This window comes from Dipodomys spectabilis, unplaced genomic scaffold (assembly GCF_019054845.1).
Source record: "Dipodomys spectabilis isolate Male_0828 unplaced genomic scaffold, ASM1905484v1 ptg000422l, whole genome shotgun sequence".
NCBI lineage: Eukaryota > Metazoa > Chordata > Mammalia > Rodentia > Heteromyidae > Dipodomys > Dipodomys spectabilis.
Genome location: NW_024871099.1, coordinates 4548886 through 4567478, shown reverse-complemented (window position 1 = coordinate 4567478; position 18593 = coordinate 4548886). Strand labels below are relative to the sequence as shown.

The 18593-nt window shown below is 54.2% G+C and overlaps 1 protein-coding gene across 1 annotated transcript; it reads left to right on the top strand.

The window, feature by feature from the left end:
• Window positions 1-4312: 4312 nt before the first annotated feature.
• On the top strand, window positions 4313-16847 carry Dmkn (dermokine). The gene is made up of 17 exons (XM_042667766.1): window positions 4313-4702; window positions 5087-5266; window positions 5366-5416; window positions 5565-5611; window positions 5731-5863; window positions 7763-8020; window positions 8531-8581; window positions 9393-9443; window positions 10265-10324; window positions 10703-10750; window positions 11333-11380; window positions 12570-12626; window positions 13089-13133; window positions 14044-14130; window positions 15378-15440; window positions 16678-16701; window positions 16800-16847. Exons 1-17 carry the CDS (start codon window positions 4313-4315, stop codon window positions 16845-16847), a joined length of 1641 nt encoding a protein of 546 aa, XP_042523700.1.
• Window positions 16848-18593: the final 1746 nt, after the last annotated feature.

The window sequence follows — 18593 nt, the reverse complement described above, 5'->3', positions numbered from 1 at the left end:
ATCAAAATGGGAAGCGAGCTGGAGCCTAAACCGTGAGGAGTCAGGTGCTAACTGTATTCAGCATGATGCCATATGGCGGTGCTTGTGCGTGCGTGCGTGCGTGTGTGCGTGTGTGCGTGTGCATGTGTGAGCACCCACACGCGTCAGTCCTAGAGCTTGAACTCAGGACCTCGTGCTTTCACTTGGCTTTTACCACTCAAGGCTGGTGCTCTACCACTTGGGCCACATCTCCACTTCCAGCTTTTGGGTGGTTCATTGGAGATAAGAGTCTCACAAGCTTTTCTGCCCAGGCTGGCTTCAAACTGTGATTTTCAGGTCTCAGCCTCCTGAGTAGCTGAGATTATGTGAACCACCAGTTGCTTGTGGCCTTCATTTTTTTTTTTTTTTTTGCTGTCAAGTTGCAGTCAGGGAGCACAATACTCTCTAAGGTCCTTTAGTTTTTAGGGATATTTTGTCTATCTATCTATCTATCTATCTATCTATCTATCTACCAACCTACCTACCTACCTTAGGACCTTAAACTTTGGCCAGGGACTAGCCTTGGATGATGATCTTCCTACGTCTGCTGCTGCTGCTGCTCCTCCTCCTCCTCCTCCTCATTTCTTTTCTTCTCGGTCATGGGGCTTGAACTCTGGGCCTGGGTGCTGTCTCTCGGCTCAAGGTGAGCACTCTACCACTTGAACCACAGTGTCACTTCCGGTTTTCTGATGGTTTATTGGAAATAAGAGTCTCATGGACCTTCCTTCCCTGGGCTGGCTTTGAACTGCGATCCTCAGATCTCAGCCTCCTGAGTATCTAGGATGACAGGCGTGAGCAGCCAGCCTGCATCCTCCCCCATCTCAGGCTTCACATTGTGGTGGCAATTTGTCATTGTATCACCATTGTATCACGGAAGAGCTGTTTTCCTCCTCGGTTAGGAGTTCCAACACCAGGTCAAGGCCAGCTCCCAAGTGTGGTGTTTGAGCAACTGACTTGAGAAAGACTTCTGGGATCAGAATGAATGAGAAATGGGTTTCCTTGCCAAGAAGGGTGGACAGAGGCCGGGAGGCATGGAGGAGAGGAAAAGCCAGTTTCCACCCAGGCTGGCGCAGGCTGGCGCAGGGTGAGGAGTCTGGGTGGGGTCTGCACAGCTACCTTTTATTGGCTGCTAACTGAATCTGTGCTAAGCACTTAGGGACGTGATTCATTCCATCCTGGCCACCTCCCACGCGGCCAGGACCATGATTAACCCCCTCTCCAACAATGGGCATGAGGCTGAGAGGGAGAGCATTACCTCAGGACACCCAGATCGCACAGGGAAGCCAGCACTCCAATCAAGAATATTTCCCTGCTGGGTGCTGTGGCTGATGCCTGTAATCCCAGCTACAATGAAATCTGAGGCTTGCCATTCAAAGCCAGCTAGGCAGGAAAGTCCATGAGACTCTTATCTCCGATGAACCACTAAAAAGCCAAAAGTAGAGCTGTGACTCCAGTAGTAGAACACCAGCCCTGAGCAGAAAAAGCTCAGGGACAGTGCCCAGGCCTTGAGTTCAAGCCCCAAGACAGACAGACACACAGATGCACAGACACACACACACTGAGCTTCTATATGTGGACATGGTGCTTCATGCCTGAATCCCCAGTAACTGTAGAGATACGGAGCCTCAGTATTCAAGGACAGTCCAGCAAAGAGTTTGAGAGACCTCATCTCAATAAAAGCTGAGTATGGTGTCATGGACCTATAATCCCAGCTATGACCAGGGTGTGGCAGGAGAATGGTTATCTGGGGCCAGCTCCAGGCAAAGACTTGCGGCTCTATCTGAAAAATAAGTAGGGTCACGGCTCAAGTGATAGAGACCAGCAAGCTCAAGGCCTTCAGTTCAGACACACTCCCAAAAAAAGCACCAGCATTTGTTTGGACCTTTCCAGAAAGGTGTGTGTGTGTGTGTGTGTGTGTGCGTGTGTGCACACACACAGAGATACTGGGCTTGAACTCAAACCCTATTGCTTGACTTTTTCCTTCAAAGTTGGCACTCTACCACTTGAGTCACAACTCCACTCTGGCTTTTTGCTCAGATAAGAGTCTCATGGACTTTCTTGCTTGGGCTGGCTTTGAACTTCAATCTTCAGATCTCAACCTCCTGAGTAGCTGGGATGGCAGGCCAGAGTGTCTAACTTCACATATTCTCAGGTCAGAAACTAAGCTGGTGTAAGAAAGGTCTTGTTGATGGAAAGGGGGTGGGGGATGGGAGGATCAGCGCTGGGAATGTGGGGTTCTCTGGGAGTGGCTGGGAAGAAATCTCTGCCCAGAGCCCCTTCTCTGCCCCACACCCCTGGCTGATGGAAGTGGGGGCAGGCTGGGGCCTCAGGAGCCCAGAGTTCTGCTGCAACCCTGAGCTGTTCCTCAGAGACGAAGGAAGGGGAGGGGAGGGGGCTTCCATGGGGAGGGGAGTATGCTGGAGTGATTGACAGGCCTGACACAAGGGGCGGAGCTTTCACAGCCCCTGTGTCTGCCCTTAAGTGGGACGGTAAGCCAGGAGCTGGTGGCTCACACCTGTCATCCTAGCTACACAGGAAGCTGAGGTCTGAGGATCAGGGTTCAAATCCAGCCTGGGCAGGAACGTCCATGAGACTCTTATCTCCAGTGAACCAACTAAAAGCTGGAAGTGGAGCTGTGACTCCAGGGGTGGAATGCCAGCCTTGAGTGAAGAAATTAAGTTAGACAGCATTCAGGCCTTGAGTTTGAGCCCTGACACGCACACACACACACACACACACACACACACACACACACACACACGACAATCTCCCAGAGCGGCGTCCAGTTGGATGGGCTGGATCTGCCCTTATGACTACCATTATTTTCCTCATTACCACGAGCACCATTATTATCCTCATTACAGCGGGCAGAGGGCAGAGGCGGGAGGCGGGAGATGGAGGCTGCCAGGGCAGGAATGGTGTTTACCTGCTGAAGAGACGCGCTGGGGTGCGGGCGTGGGGTGGAGCGGGAGAGGCATTGAGAAAGGCCCCGTGGAAACTGGCCTCTCCTAACTCAGTGATGGATTCCAGCGATACAGGACGGGCCCAATGGGAGGCGGGGGGAGGGGAGGGGTGAGAACCGAAGCGGCCATACTTGCTGGAGGTGGTGACTTGAATTCTCCATGTCAGGCGAGGAGCAGGGTGCTGACAGATGCCTTCTGCCCTCTGGTGACCCCTTCTGTGCCGGCTCCTGGAGGGAGGCTGGGCCCCCGGGGTGTGGTAAATCCTGGGGTGCTCCTCCCCTGTGGCAGCCCTGAGCTCACTGTGCATTTGCAACATGTGTCCCTCCATCCAGGTAAACAGGATGGAGACCTGGGTCAGGGGTCCCTCCCTTAGTCTCTCCCTCCCACTGTCCGTTCCCTCCCTCCTCCCCCCCCACCTCGAGAGCTAGCCCGCCTAGCTCACCTGGCTCCACACCCAGCTTTCTCCATGACGGGGCTGAAGGGTAAACTGAGGCATGGCCACCACCAATCCCATGGGTCTGTCGCCTCATGTCCCCCGAAGCCCCAGGGCAGAACTTGAACTCAGGCCTGCAACACCCGATCGGCTCTCCGTCACTTGACGATACCATGGAATAAGAAAGCAGCCATCTTTGGGGGTGCCCTGTGGAGGGGACCCCTACCAACTCAGACCGAGAGGAGCCAAGCCTGGCTCCCTGTACCCTGACATGTGGTTTACCTAAGATGAGGGTGTGCCAGTGGGCGGTCCCCTTTAGATGGGCTCTCTTCTTTCCCTCTCTGGCTTGGGGGTCCCATCTGCCTAAGTGGGACCTCTCCCTCAGATTGTCCCCAGCTGCCAGCCTCTGGGGACCCGGTATGTGGCTCCTCAGCTGGTCCCCACCCCATCCTGTGCCCCAAATTCTTAAAGGTTGGGTAACAAAGAGATTTTTTTGTACTCACCTCATCCCATTTCTTCTGTCCCTCCCCGGGCCTAGTGCGCCCTCTCTCTCTCTCTCTCTCTCTCTCTCTCTGTCTCTCTCTGTCTCTCTCTCTGTCTCTCTGTTTCAACACTCTCAATTAGGACTCATTACCCTATCAGTGGCTGGGCTTTGAGTCACAGGGAGGAGGGACCCAAGGCCACCCAGCCCTGTCAACTCTGTCCCCAACCAACAGTATAAGGGCAAGTGGCAGGGAACCCACATTCTAGAAAGGACCAGAAAGGGCTGTGCGTTTCCAAGGAAGGCTGAGGAAGAGAAGGCCCAGGGGGGCGGGGGAAGAAAAACCAAAGCCGCCTGGGGGGCAGGAAGAAGATCAGGGGGGTGTGCCTGAAGGACGTGGGGCTTCTGGGGGGAGAGATGCAGGTGTGGGGGTCCCTGGGCTGGCTCCTGCTAGCGCTGTGTCTGGGCAGCGGGGCGGCTGGCCCCCTGCAGCACGGGGGCCTGGGCGAGGCCATTAGCCATGGAGTTGGGGAAGCGGTGGGTGAGGGCGCGGGCCAGGCTGCCAGCCAGGGCGTGCATGAGGCTATGGGGCAGGGAGGGGGAGACGCCGGCCGCGCGGGGCTCCAGGGGGCGCTGGGCCAAGGCGCTAAGGAGGCCGCCAGCTCAGGGGTGCAGGGGGCCCTGGGCCAGGAGCACGGAGGCCATGAGCTGGGAGAAGCTGCCCGCAGCCTTGGAGAAGAGGCGGGCAGACAGGCAGAGGACATGATCCGGCGTGGACTGGAGGGGACCCACCACTCTGGGGTGTGGGTGAGTACCCCAGGGGGACCCCGGGCAGGGTTGGGAAATGGTTGTCAGGATCCCCGGGTCTCAGGTGGGAACGCTTTCTGCCCCTAGCATCTGTCCCTCGTCATTCATGAGTGGATTTGCTCTTGGGGTGCCAGTCCTGGGGCTTTGAACGCAGGGCCTGGGCCCTGTCTCTGAGGTTTTTGTTTGAGTGGCTCAAGGTGAGCGCTCTGCCACTTGAGCCACAGCTCCACTTCTGGCTTTTTGCTGGTTCATTACACCTAAGAGTCTTGAGGACTTTCCTGCCCTGGCTGGCTTCGAACCTCGATCCTCCGATCTCAGCCTCCTGAGCAGCCCAGTAGGTGATCTGTGGCTGCGAGAAGCCCCATGTGCCATTCTCCCTTTCAGGGCACTTCTGGAGGCCATGGCATGTTCAACTCACAGGGCAATGCTGGGGGGCCCTGGTCCCCCTTGGGGCACGCGCACCCTGGAAGCCCCCAAGCCAGCTTTGGAACCAACTCTGCGGGCGGCTCCGCCAGCCAGGGGGGGAACGCAGGAGGGCCGCTGAACTACAGGACCAACGACCAGGTAAGGGGACGCTCCTGCCTTCCCTTCAAGCCACATGGCACCCCCTTAGTTTTGGGGTGTTGTCCGCATCTCAGATTCCTGTCTTCCCCTTTCCTGCAGGGAGCTGTGGCGCAGCCCGGCTATGGCTCTGTACGAAGTAGTAGTTCCGAGGTAAGGGGCGGGGGGGGGGGGGTTCTGAGGGACAGAGACAGCCATGGGGTTGGGAGGGGGGGCTGATGGGGGGCTTGGCAGGGGGGGGAGGGGAGAAACCCAGGCTGCAGCCTGGCCATGACAAAACTGTCACCTCCCCCCCCCCTAGTGCACCAACTCACCGCCATCCGGCTCCGGGGGCAGCTCCAGCAACTTGTTGGTAAGAGAGGGGGGGTCCCCATGGCACCCCGTGCCCAGTGGGGGCATGGGCAGGGGGCCAAGGCCTTGATGATCTTGGCCTTGGCCCTACCATCCCGTTCTCCTCTGCCCCTCAGGGAGGCGGTGGTGGCGGAGGAGGCAGTGGCTCTGGTGGTAACAGCCACGGCAGCGGCAGCCACGGCGGCGGCAGCCACGGCAGCGGCGGCCACAGTGGCCAAGGTGGCAGCAGTGGAAACAGTGGCAGCAGCAGTGGCAGCAGCGGTGGCGGCGGCGGCGGCGGCAGTTCTGGGTCCAGCAGAGTGAGTTTTGTCCCTCAGCTGAAGGCAGGGATGGGGTGTGTGTCCTGGGGGGCCCTGTCGAGGAAGGAAGTTCTGGGGTTCCCCGGGAGCCACCACAGTGCCAGCCTGGCTGGCCTCAGTCAGCCATGCCCCTCGTGGAGCTCTGTTCCCCCTCTTTGCTGTCCTGCTCATCCACCTGGGCAGGGCAAGCTTCCCCAAGAGCTGCCCTGTCAAGATGGGAAAGTTCTACCCGTTGTCTCACCTTGATTCCGGGCCTGATCAGCCTGTCTGAGCAGGGTGGGGAGGAGAAAGGAAGGAAGGCAGGTAGAGAAGAATACCAGGGCTGGGAAGGTGGCTTAGTAATAGAGAGCCTGCCTAGCGTGCATGAAGTCCGGAGTTCGATTCCTCAGTATCACATACACAGAAAAAGCCAGAAGTGGTGCTGTGGCTCAAGGGATAGAATGCTAGCCTTGAGCAAAAGAAGCTCAAAGACAACGCCCAGGCTCTGAGTTCAAACCCCAGGACAGAGAGGAGGGTCAACTGGGGTCCACAGGTAAAGGTCTAACAAAGGGCGTGCAAGTACAAGTTAGCCTTTAGCATAAGGCACTCAGGGACAGCACCCAGGCCCTGAGTTCAAGCCCTAGGACTGGCAAAAAGACAAGAAAAGGAGGTACAGAAAAAAAGGGGGGGCACTGGTCCCAGCTTCCCTGGGGTCTGTGGTATCAGCAAGAGAGGGGGCGGTAATAATGAGAAGTATCTTTCATGTGCAGCCTCTTGTACTAATATCTTTCCTCCTCCATCTAGGACAGAGAAACTCCTAACTGTGATACGTCCTTTTCCGTTTCCAGGGTAAGGATTTGGGGGACCCTGCCCCCCACATCTGCTTTTCTTCTGTGAGGGGTGGGGAGGAAGGGCTGGGGCAGAGCAAGCTCCTGCCTGCCCCCTGGTGGTGGATACTGATAACGCACCTCTAGAATATGAGCTCCTGCCTGCTCCTGGTGATGGATGGTGGCATGCACACTGGTGTGTGCGCTTCTGTCTGCCCCTAACCTGCCCCTGGTGGTGGGTGATGGTAATACACCACTAGTGTGTGAGCTCCTGCCTGCTGCCTGGTGGCAGTGGTAATGGGCCTCTAGCGTATGAGCTCCTGCTGGCCCCTAGTGGTGGGTGGTGGTATGCAGCATTAGTTGTGCTCACTCCTGTCTGCCCCTAACCTGCCCCTGGTGGTGGGTGATGGTAATGTACCATTATTGTGTGTGCTCCTGTCCACCCCCTGGTGGCAAGTGGTGGAAACGTGTGTGTGTGTGTGTGTGTGTGTGTGTGAATGTGTGTGTATGTGTGTGTGTGTGAATGTGTGTGTGTGTGTGTGTGTATGTGTGTGTGTGAATGCACCTCTGTCTCTCTGTGAGAGATGGACAGGACAAAAATTTAGATTCCCCAAATCTCAACATTTCCAAATGCAACCAGCCACACCTAGCACTCTGCTGTTCAGGTAAATGCCCCACCCCCAACCCCCACACACCTTAGGCAGCTGAGGAGGGCATGGAGGGTGGAGAAGAGGGTTGGAACTTGATGGAGGGTCTCCTCTACACAGGGGCCTGGAACTCAAGGCCTGGGCACTGTCCCTTGGCTTTTTCGAACAAGGCTAGGACTCATCATTTGACCCACAGTTCCTTTTCCATCTTTTTGGTAGATAATTAGAGATGAGAGTTCTCACGGACTTTCCTGCCCAGACTGGCTATGAACTGAGATCCTCAGATCTCAGACTCCCGAGTAGCTAGGATGACAGGTGTGAGCCACCAGCTCTGGCTTGAAAATTGGGTCTTTTTTATAAGTCCTTTTAAAGATGGGGGCTCTTGTTTGTTTCCAGGGAACTGGTTCTGACTCCTCAAGCAGTAGCAGTGGAAATAGTGGCAGCAGCGGAAGCCGAGAAACTAGTGGCAGCAGTGGAAGCCGAGAAACTAGTGGCAGCAGTGGAAGCCGAGAAAATAGTGGGAGCAGCGGAAGCCGAGAAACTAGTGGCAGCAGTGGAAGCCGAGAAAATAGTGGCAGCAGCGGAAGCCGAGAAAGTGGCAGCAGTGGAGGCGGTGGAAATGGTGGAGGAGCAGGCAGCATGAGCAAACCCGAGGTGAGTGACCAGGAAGGGAGGGAAGGTGGACATCAAAGTCTCAAACTCTGAAAGAAAAGAAACCGGGGATAGCAAACCTTGGAGGTTGGGGGATGTGGGGTGGTTGCAGCTACTGAAAATATTTCCCTTTGGGGGCTGGGTGCAGTGGCTCATGCCTATAATCCGAGCTATGTGGGAGGCATAATTAGGCCAGGCTGGGGCAGGGAGTGGGTGAGAAACTAGCTAGACCTCATCTCAACTGGGTGTGGTGGCTCATGTCTGTAATCCCAGCTCCCCAGATCCATAATCTACCTCTCCAGAGGCAAAGGTAGAAGGTTTTTGGATGAAGGCTGGTCTCAGGTTTCAAAGTACAAGATCTTATCTGGAAAAAAAATTTAAACTGGGGGTGTGGCTCGGGTGGTAGAGCATCTGCCTAGCAAGGGTAAAGCCCTTCTGAAAAGAAAAAAAAGCTGCCTTTTAGGGGCTGGGATTGGTGACCCAGAAAGGACTAAAAGTCTCCCATTTCCACAGTGTGAGAATTCAGGGAATGACGTGTGGATGGCCAAAGAATCTGGGAGTCAGGTAAGGACCACAGACCCTAGCTTGTGACTGCCCAGTGCCCGAGTCACCAGCCCCCCCCCCCACATGCCTGAGGCCCATCTCCAATCAACAAGCAGGAGGGCCCATCCTAAACATGGAATCCAGAACACCAGCTGTCAATCAACAGCAAGAGCAGGGCTGGTCCTAAACAAGAAATACAGAGCATGAGCTGTCAATCAAGTCTGTCTCTCACTTTACATCCAACTGGTGCTGTGAGAAATTGCTAGGCTTGGAAGATTGAGGTTCAAAGCCAGTCTGGGCAGGAAAGTCCATGAAATTCTTACTTCCCATGAGCCAGCAAAAAAAAAAAAAATCCAGAAGTGGAGGTGTGACTCAAGTGGTAGAGTGCTAGTTATTGAAAAAGCTAAGGGACAGCGTCCAGGCCCTGAGTTCAAGTCCCAGTGCCAACACGCATGCACACACACAGGAGGAAGACAACTAGGGGAGAGCCAGATGCTTTGGGAGAATTTGGGGCAGTTTGTACAAGTGAATTTAACAGACAGGGATTGGAGGCGTGGCTCAGTTGGTAGAGCACCAGCCAATGAGCCAAAGCAGCAGGTCTGAATTCAAGTACAAGTCACAGGTCTGAAGAAAAAGAAAGAACGGACAGACATTGTCCCGAAGCTACTCATGGGGTCCCTCAGATGAGAGCTGGGCACAGGTCTGCCAGAGAAGATGGACTGCTGCCCAGCGAGGAGCTCCTCTGGGGTCCCAGCACCCACAAGTCACCCCGTACCTGCACCCTGCCGTCCTGCCATCCCTCCTGCTCACTTCCCACTCTCTGTCCCCCTAGGAAAGCAGAGAAAGTGGTCACTCCCTGGGGAGCTCACAGAGTGGCCATCAGGTGAGCCAGAGGACAGGAGGGACCCTGGGGCAGAGGGTAGAACTCCAGGCCCAGGGAAAAGAACCAGAAAAATCCTTATGGCCTGCCTGCCTTCCTTCCTTCCTTCCTTCCTTCCTTCCTTCCTTCCTTCCTTCCTTCCCTCCCTTCCTCCCTTCCTCCCTCCCTCCTGTCTCCCCTCTTTCTTTTTTTTTTTGCCAGTCCTGGGACTTGAACTCAGGGCCTGGGCGCTGTCCCTCAGCTCTTCAGCTCAAGGCTAGCGCTCTACCACTTGAGCCACAGCGCCACTTCCTGCTTGTTTATGGTAATTAATTGGACATAAGAGTTTCACAGACTTTCCTGCCCAGGTTGGCTTTAAGGAAAATAAGTCAGGCCTCGGTGTCCCAGATTGACCCCCGGGAAGCCAGTGCTCACAGAGCATGACAGGGTATAGAAGTGGTATTTGAACCCCCACCTTTGAACCCAAAGTACAGTGACTTGTAGCAACTCCACAGGAGCTGAGTTCAAGTACATCACACACACACACACACACACACACACACACACACAGAAGCATCATCCACCCAGAAATGTGGTAAGATAAGACTCAGTGCATGGCACACACAGTAGGACCACACGGGAGCTATGCTTACCATTTTCAGTGGTGCTGTGAAGACAGGAAGAGGCCAGAGCTAGGATGGGGTGGGCGGAGCTAGACTGTGCCAATCACTCCAGGAAGGCGGGGCTTGGGTGGGGCCGCAGGGGCTGAATGAGGGACGGCACAGCCGGTGTCAGATGTGTACCCCATATTCGCATGGTCACCAGCACCCCCTTCCTTCACCCAGGGCCAAGGGTCCAGTGAGGAGAGCGGAAGAGGTGACACCTTCAGCGGACTCAATACAGTGGTGAGTTCAAGTCTCAACTACCTCAGTGCCAGGCCCACTCGGCCTCTGACCACCATACTTCCTGACCCTGCCTCAAAAACACTGGTACTGGGGCTTGAACTCAGGGCCTGGGTGTTGTCCCTGAGCTCTTTTTTTTTTTTTTTTTTCCTCTGCTCACAACTGGTGCCCTATCACTTGAGCCACAGCTCCATTTCTGGAATTTTGCTGGTTTATTGGAGATCAGAGGCTCCCAGACTTTTCTACCCCAGAATGGCTTTGAATTGTCATCCTCAGATCTCAGCCTCCTGAGTAGCTGGAATGCAGCCACCGGCTCCTGGCTCTATCCTGGCCTCTTGCTCACAAAGTGACTTCTTACTTCTTTTCTGTATGTTTCCTCAGAACTCTCCGAAGTCTCCTGGGCCCTTCAACTTTGACTACTTCTGGAAGGTGAGTCTCACACGATTGTTCTGGGGTTCCTTCTTCCTTTGGAAAACTCACGCTGGCCATGGCCCTACAGGCCCAAGTACTTTCATTTATTTACTTGTTTGAATGCAGGGTCTGGACACTGTCCCTGAGCTTTTGTGCTCAAGGCTAGTGCTCTACCACTTGAGCCACAGCTGAAGTCTGGCTTTTTGGTGGTTCACTACAGATAAGAGTCTTAGTGATGGGCTGGGAAGGTGGCTCAGTGGTAGAGTGCTTGCCTTGCATGCCTGAGGCCCTGGGTTTGATTCCCCAGCACCACATAAGCAAAAAGAAAAAAAACTGGAAGTGGCCCTATGGCTCAAGTGATAGAGCACTAGCCTTGAGCTGAAGAGCTGAGGGACAGTGCCCAGGCCCAGAGTTCAGACCCCACGACCGGACCCAAAAAATAAAAAAATTTAAAAAAGAGTCTTAGTGACTTTTCCAACCAGGCTGGCCTCTATCCTCAATCCTCAGATCTCAGCCTAAGCAGCCAGGATGCTGGGTGCTGGCCACCAGTGCTCTGGCTGATGACCAGATGTTTGGACAATTCTTTCTGTTTCTCTGCAGAACTTAAAATCCAAGATGGGCTTCATTAACTGGGACGCTGTGGACAAGGTAAGGCGGGAGGGAGGAAGGCTTTGCCTCTGCTCCAGCTTGGGGAGGGAGGGGCCAGGACGAGAGCCAGGGTCTCTGAGAAGGAATCAAGGCTCAAATTGATCCCAACCACTTATGGAATGTTCTTGAGATTTCGGGGCCATCAAGCCCCAGCTGGGCCATCTGGACTTGTGCAGTGATCATGGCAGCCTCAGGTCCCTGTGTACCTCAGAAGCAGCATATTCCTACTCCCCTGCCTTGCCTCAATGTCCCTCCCCTGAAAAAAGAAAATGCCATTCTTCAAGCCTCTTTTTTTGTTTTTTGTTTTGGTCAGTCCTGGGGCTTGAACTCTGGGCCTGGGCGTTGTCCCTGAGCTCTTCAGCTCAAGGTGAGCGCTCTACCACTTGAGCCACAGCGCCACTTCCTGTTTTCTGGTGATTCATTGGAAGTAAGAGTCTCATGGAGTTTCCTGCCCGGGCTGGCTTGGAACCATGATCCTCAGATCTCAGCCTCCTGAGTAGCTAGGGTGACAGGCGTGAGCCACCGGCGCCTGGCCTCAAGCTTTCTCTTAGAACACTTTTCTTTTTGCTCAGGAGGAGGGGATAGGAGCCCCCCCCCAACATTAACCCTACTTAAGAGTCCCCTCAAGGGTCAGGCACCAGTGGCTCATACCTGTAATCCTAGCTACTCAGGAGGCTGAGATCTGAGGATTACAGGTCAAAGCCAGCCCTGGCAGGAAAGGCCGTGAAATTCTTATCTCCAATAAACCACCAGAAAACCAGAAGTGGCGCTGTGGCTCAAGTGGTAGAGTGCTCACCTTGAGCTGAAGAGCTCACAGACAGCACCCAGGCCCAGAGTTCAATCCCCATAGCCAATAACAACAACAACAAAAGACTCTCCTCCAAACCCTCAGCCGGAAGCCAGCCATGGTGCTTCTCAGCCACCTGTCTCTCCTCCATTCTTCCATCTCCACTGCTGTCCTGGGTGGATGGGTGGGTGGATCAGGGGTCAGAGAAGCACTGGAGATGCGGTTTAAAAAATGGGGAGGTCTGGGTCCCCCAATTCTGCTATACAGATGTCCTCCCAAGGAAGGGGACCAGGAGAAGACAGAACATGCCTGTGTTTTGGGGACGGGGGGGGGGGGGGGGTGAGTTGGGCCTTAGATCACTGTGGCCCTTGCAAACAAGTCTCCCCATTTTTTCATTCACAGGGTCACGTCCCGTCTCCCAGCACCCGAGCTCTGCTCTATTTCCGCCGACTTTGGGAGGTAGGAACTGTCCCCCTCTCCCAACAACCTGGGGGGGGGTCCTGGATCATCCCTGCCCCACCCCCCCACCATGAATGCCTTCCTTAACTGCACCCAGTGACTCCATGGGGCCTCTCCCCCAACACCCCAGAGCCCCAAACTCTCTCTAGCTTTTCCCACCCCCACCCCGCACCGGGAACTTGAACTCAGGGCCTGGTGCTGTCACGTGAACTTTTTTTTTTTCACTTGAGACTAATGGTCACCCGCAGCTCCATTTCTGGCTTGTAGTGGTGCATAGGGAGATAAGAGTCTCATAGAATTTCTTCTCCAGGCTGAGTTTGAACCATGATCCTCCGATCTCAGCCTTCTGAGTAGCTGGATTACAGGCATGCGCTACACTGCCTGGTTCAAGATTGTCCTAGACCCTCTCAGTTTTCTGGCTTTCTGAGAGACTGCTCACCTGTCCTCCCTTCTCCCTTTCAGGATTTCAAACGCAGAACTCCTTTCTTCAACTGGAAAGAGATTGAGGTAAGACTGTAAAACTTTCCATTCTGGGAAACCGAGGGTCAGGGCCTTTGGCTTATTGATTCTGGTGTTCTGGCTTCTTCCCCTCCCTCCTTTCTGACCCACCTCCTTGCTTTGTGCCACCCCAAATAGGTGGGGTGTAAGAAAGCCTGTGAGTCATGAACAAGGAGTATGGGGATAAAAAACCCAAGACAGCTGGGCGCTGGTGGCTCACGCTGTAATCCTAGCTACTCAGGAGGCTGAGATCTGAGGATCACGGTTCAAAGCCAGCCCGGGCAGAAAAGTTTCTAAGACTCTGAGACTCATCTCTAATGAACCAGCACAAACCAGAATTGGTGCTGTGCTGTGGCTCAAGTGGTAGAGCACAAAAAAGAAAGAGAAAGAAAGAAAGCAAGCAAGCTCAGGGCAGCTCCCAGGTCCCCAGTTCGAGTTCCAGGACTGGCATAAAAAATACACACATACGGGGCTGGGAAGGTGGCTCAGTGGTAGAGCGCTTGCCTTGCATGCATGAGGCCCTGGGTTCGATTCCTCAGCACCACATAAGCAGAAAACGCTGGAAGTGGCGCTGTGGCTCAAGTGGTAGAGCACTAGCCTTGAGCTGAAGAGCTGAGGGACAGCGCCCAGGCCCAGAGTTCAGGCACCATGACTGGCAAAAACACACACACACACACACACACACACACACACTAAAACAAACCACCCAGAAAGGTCTGGTGAGCATATGCAGCTGAGCTGTGGAGTGAACTCCTCTGTCCCTCGGTGGGGGGCGGGGGGCGTGGTATCCACTTGGCCTTGTCCATGGTGGGGTGGATGTGGGGCCGAGGGCGGGCAGGGCAGAGGTTGTGCACCAGCGCTGGGGTTGCCTGGATCAGAGGACCGTGACAGCCATGACAGAGCTTCTTTCTCCTCTCAGGACTCAGACGTGGTCTCCTTACAGAAGAGGGCCGGGGGTGCTGAACAGGTGAGCCCCAAGGCCTTGCGCCCACCTAGCCCTCCTTCTGCACGTGGTCATTGTCCCAGCTGCTCAGGATCAAGGTTCAAACCCAGCCAGGGCAGGAAAGTCTGTGAGACTCCTATTAAGCAGCAAAAAGCTGCTGTGGCTGTGGCTCAAGGGGTGGAGCATTATCCTTGCACAAAAAGCTCAGGCACAGTGTTCAGGCCCTAACTGCAAGCCCCCGGAGCTGGTACTATGCGTGCACATGCACACACACACACACACACACACACACACACACACACACACACACGCAAGGGTTTCAGAAACATCCAGCTGGCCTCAAATCCAACAATCTTTCTATTCCTACCTCCCAAGTAGATGGAATTATAAGTGTGAACTACTATGCCTAGCACTCCTACAACTGCTTTCCAAGAGGAATTAGCTTGTTTTTTTTTCCCAGTGCTCCATGGCACCCTTACACACACCTCAACAGAAAAGGTTGGGCATGGTTATGTGCACCTGTCATCCCAGCTATGGCAGGAAGTATAAACTGGAGGATTGCAGTCCAGATTGGCCCAGGTTTTAAAAAAGGAATAAAGCAAGACTGTATCTCAAAAATAGCCAAAGGAAGGTCTGGGAAGGTGGCTCAGTGGTAGAATGGTTGCCTTGCATGCATGAAGCCCTGGGTTTGATTCCTCAGCACCACATAAGCAGAAAAGCTGTAAGTGGCACTATGGCTTAAGTGGTAGAGCGCTAACCTTGAGCTGAAGAGCTGAGGGACAGCGCCCAGGCCCAGAGTTCAAGCCCCACAACGAAACCCCCAAAAACATAGCCAGAGGAAGAGGTGGCAGAGGCATGACTCAAGGCATAGAGCATCTGCCTAGAGAATGAGAGGACCTGAGTTCAAACCCTAGCATCGCCAAAAAATAAGAATAAAAAAATGAATAGTGCTGGGCGCCAGTGGCTCATGCCTGTCATCCTAGCTACTCAGGAGGCTGAGATCTGAGGATCGCAATTCAAAGCCAGTCTGAGCAGGAAATTCTGTGAGACTCATCTCCAATTAACCACCAGAAAAATAAAATGGAAGTGGCGCTGTGGCTCAAGTGGTAGAGCGCTAGCCTTGAGCTGAAGAGCTGAGGGACAGCGCCCAGACCCAGAGTTCAGGCCCCACGACTGACAATAAAAAACAAACACAAAAATTAAGAAAACCACGCATGAATAGTCAGAGCAGTTTCAATGTGGGCAGGGAGGGCTTATCCCAGAACAAAGCACCTTCAACTCTTCCCCTTCTTGTCCCCCATAACCACAAGTACAACCAGCAAGCGTACGCCTCTGACAAAGGCCAGCAGAACTCCATGAAGGCGCCCCCGAAGGTGAGTCTGGACCCAGCCTTGTTTGACACATGGGTGCCCTGTGAACAGCTCAGAAGGCAGCAACTGGCCAGGGCTCTTTAAAACGGCTAAAAGAGCTGGGCACGGGTGGCTCACACTTGTCATCTTAGTCAGGAGGCTGAGAGTGGAGGATTGCTATTTGAAGTCTGAGGTCTGTAGCTAGCCTGGGCAGCAAGCAATCTGTGAGACTCTTGTCTCCAATGAACCACCAAAAAGCAGGAAGTGGCACGGTGGCTCAAGTAGTAGAGTGCTAGTTTTGAGCACAAAAGCTCAGGGACGCCGGGCTCTGGTGGCTCACGCCTGTAATCCTAGCTACTCAGGAGGCTGAGATCTGAGGATCATGGTTCAAAGCCAGCCCGGGCAGGAGAGACCGTGAGACTCCTATCTCCAATAAACCACCAGAAAACCGGAAGTGGCGCTGTAGCTCAAGTGGTAGAGCGCTCGCCTTGAGCTGAAGAGCTGAGGGACAGCGCCCAGGCCCAGAGTTCAAGCCCCACGACCAACAACAAAAAAAAAAAAGCTCAGGGACAACGTCCAGTCCCTGAGTTCAAGTCCCAGGACCAGCACACACAAAAAAGTTTGTGTGTGTGTGGTGCAGCCATGGTACATTGGTGGGGGGTGAGGGAAGCTAAATCCTTTTAGAAAGCAGTTGTGGGAGTGTCAGGCATAGTAGTTCACATTTATCATTCTAACTATTGGGGAAACATGGGTGGATTTGAAGCCAGCTGGGGTTAAAAAACCAACAACAATGAGATGTTATTTCAATAAACAGGCTTAGTAGCATGCACTTGTAATCTCAGCTACGCTAGAGGTAGAGAGGTAGGAGGGTTGCATTCTGAGACCAGCCTATGCAAAAGCCTGAGATTTTATGCATACATATATATGTGGGGCTGAGTGTGCAGCTCAGTGAGCCTACCAAGCTGAATGAGAGCTTGAGGCCCCAGCGGCTGAGGGAGGGAAGTACGGACATAGTGAACACGTGTGGGTGTCCATAACAGGCCAAGATCTGTGGGCTGTTTCTACCTACTCAGCAGCCAGAGCGCCACCAGCCTGGATCTCTGCAGGCTCAGGGCCCGCGGTCAACCTCGTCTCCATGAGAAAATGTTCTCAGCATGACCAATGGGTGGGGGATAGAAATCCATAGTGAGGCTGAGGTCACACACAGAGCCCACCAAGGCTGCTGGGGCCCCGAACAACCTCCTCTGCTCTTGTCTTACAGGGAGGAACCACACCTTCTTCCTCGGTGAGTATGTGGCTGGGGACAGAGCGGGCCTGAGGCTGGAGAGGGAGGAGGGCAGTCCACGTCCATTCTCACCTGCCCTCCGCCTCTTTGTGTCCCAGGCATCCCAGGCACAGCCTGATGTGCTGAAGTGGCTGAAGTTTTGGTAGGTAAGTGCTGGGCATAGGTGGCTCACGCCTGTCATCCTGGCTACTCAGGAGGCTGAGATCGGAGGATCTCGGTTCAAAGCCAGCCTGGGCAAGAACAGCCATGAGGCTCTTATCTCCAGTAAACCGCCAGAAAACCGGAAGTGGCGCTGTGGCTCAAGTGGTAGAGCGCTAGCCTTGAGCTGAAGAGCTGAGGGACAGCGCTCAGGCCCAGAGTTCAGGCCCCACGACTGACCAAAAAATAAATAAATAAATAAATAAATAGGAAAGAAAGAAGGAAGGAAGGAAAGGAAGGAAGGAAGGAAGGAAGGAAGGAAGGAAGAAAGAAAGAAAGAAAGAAAGAAAGAAAGAAAGAAAGAAAGAAAGGAAGAAAGAAAGGTTACCTCCAGCCAAGCCTGCAATTGTAGCTAGTCAGGAGGCTGAGATCTGTCTGAAGCTAGCCTGAGTAGGAAAAGTCCCAGAGAGTCTTATCTCTAATGAATCCACTAAAAGTGGATGTGTGGCTCAAGTGGCTGAGTGCCGGCCTTGAGCAGAAAATCCCAGCCCCTGAGCTTGCTCAAGCCCCAGGATGGTAGCAAGCAAGAGGGGGGAAGGGAGGGAGGGGAAGGAAGGAAGGGAAAGAAAAAAAGAAAGGAAGGGAGGGAGGGAGGAAATAAACGAAGTGTCACCCCTGGGGCCTTGGGGCCCTTGCCGTTTCCTGGGGCCTCATCAGGAGTGAAGTCCAAGGGTGCTCTGGGAGGCCAGACCCCTCTGTGGGTTTTGTGTGCAGACTCTACACCCAGGGCCCCAGGCCCATTTGGGAAACAGGATTGAAAGGAAAATGGAACCGACATGGCAGAGTTCCGAGAAGCAGGGTGCTGAGTTGCGGCATGGACCGGAAGTGGGTCGGGGAACTGGAGGCACGGATGGCCACTGAGGGGCCAAAGGTCCCGGAAGAGGCCCTGGCAGTGCCAGAGGCTGCTGGTTATCCATCAACCTGGGGGGACCACAAAATTTGTTTTAGTGGAAGGGGGAAAAAAAAGAGGGGAACCCAAGGTGGATGGAGGGATGAGGAGGGGAACAACAAAGAAGTCTCTGGAGCACTGTCCCCCCCACACACCCCAAATCTGGGTGAAAGGTCATTGAAGTCTCAATGTCTCATTTGAGTCCCCCCCCCTTTTTTTTTCCTTCTAGAAAATTCTTTCCAGTCACCCCTGAGGCCTGATGAAAGTGCCCCTTTCTTCAAGGAGCCTGACTGGGTTTCCCCCAGACCCTCCCAGCTGTGGCAGCCATTTTGGGGGGGAGGTACTGACATCTCCCCATCTGCTCAGCTGGGGACTGGGGCTCACAAGATCCTCATTTCCCACCCCACCCCCCCCCCCACCCCCGCTTCCGATCTGATGTCTTCATGGCCCTCAGTCATCATCGGGTCCCCAACTCTGTGCTGGTTTAGAAGGAGAACCCCACCCCCACCCCGGCCCGCACCCCTACTTCTGTGTTTCCCGGTGGAAATAAACCAATGACCTTTATTTCCCTAGGACTTTCTCAAAGTGTGTGCTTTAATTCTCCACCGGAGGCCTGGGGCTGGGCGGAGGGGACACTGCCATCTCCCTGGGGTCACAGCAAGCATGGAAAGCACACACGAGGACTTGGGGTTTGAGTTAGAAGTAGTGCTATGCCTCAGTTTCCCCGTGAGATGTACTATCTGTAATGCCAGGCCTGTAGCTCTTGGAACAAGCAGGAAAAAAAAAAAGAAAAGGCAATTGCTCC

Excerpts from the sequence above, each read along its gene's own strand:
- Dmkn (XM_042667766.1), top strand. The coding sequence starts at position 4,313 with ATGCAGGTGTGGGGGTCCCTGGGCTGGCTCCTGCTAGCGCTGTGTCTG. Across the intron at positions 8,582-9,392 it reads CCAAAGAATCTGGGAGTCAG|GAAAGCAGAGAAAGTGGTCA; the intron begins GTAAGGACCACA and ends CTGTCCCCCTAG. Across the intron at positions 10,325-10,702 it reads TCAGCGGACTCAATACAGTG|AACTCTCCGAAGTCTCCTGG; the intron begins GTGAGTTCAAGT and ends ATGTTTCCTCAG.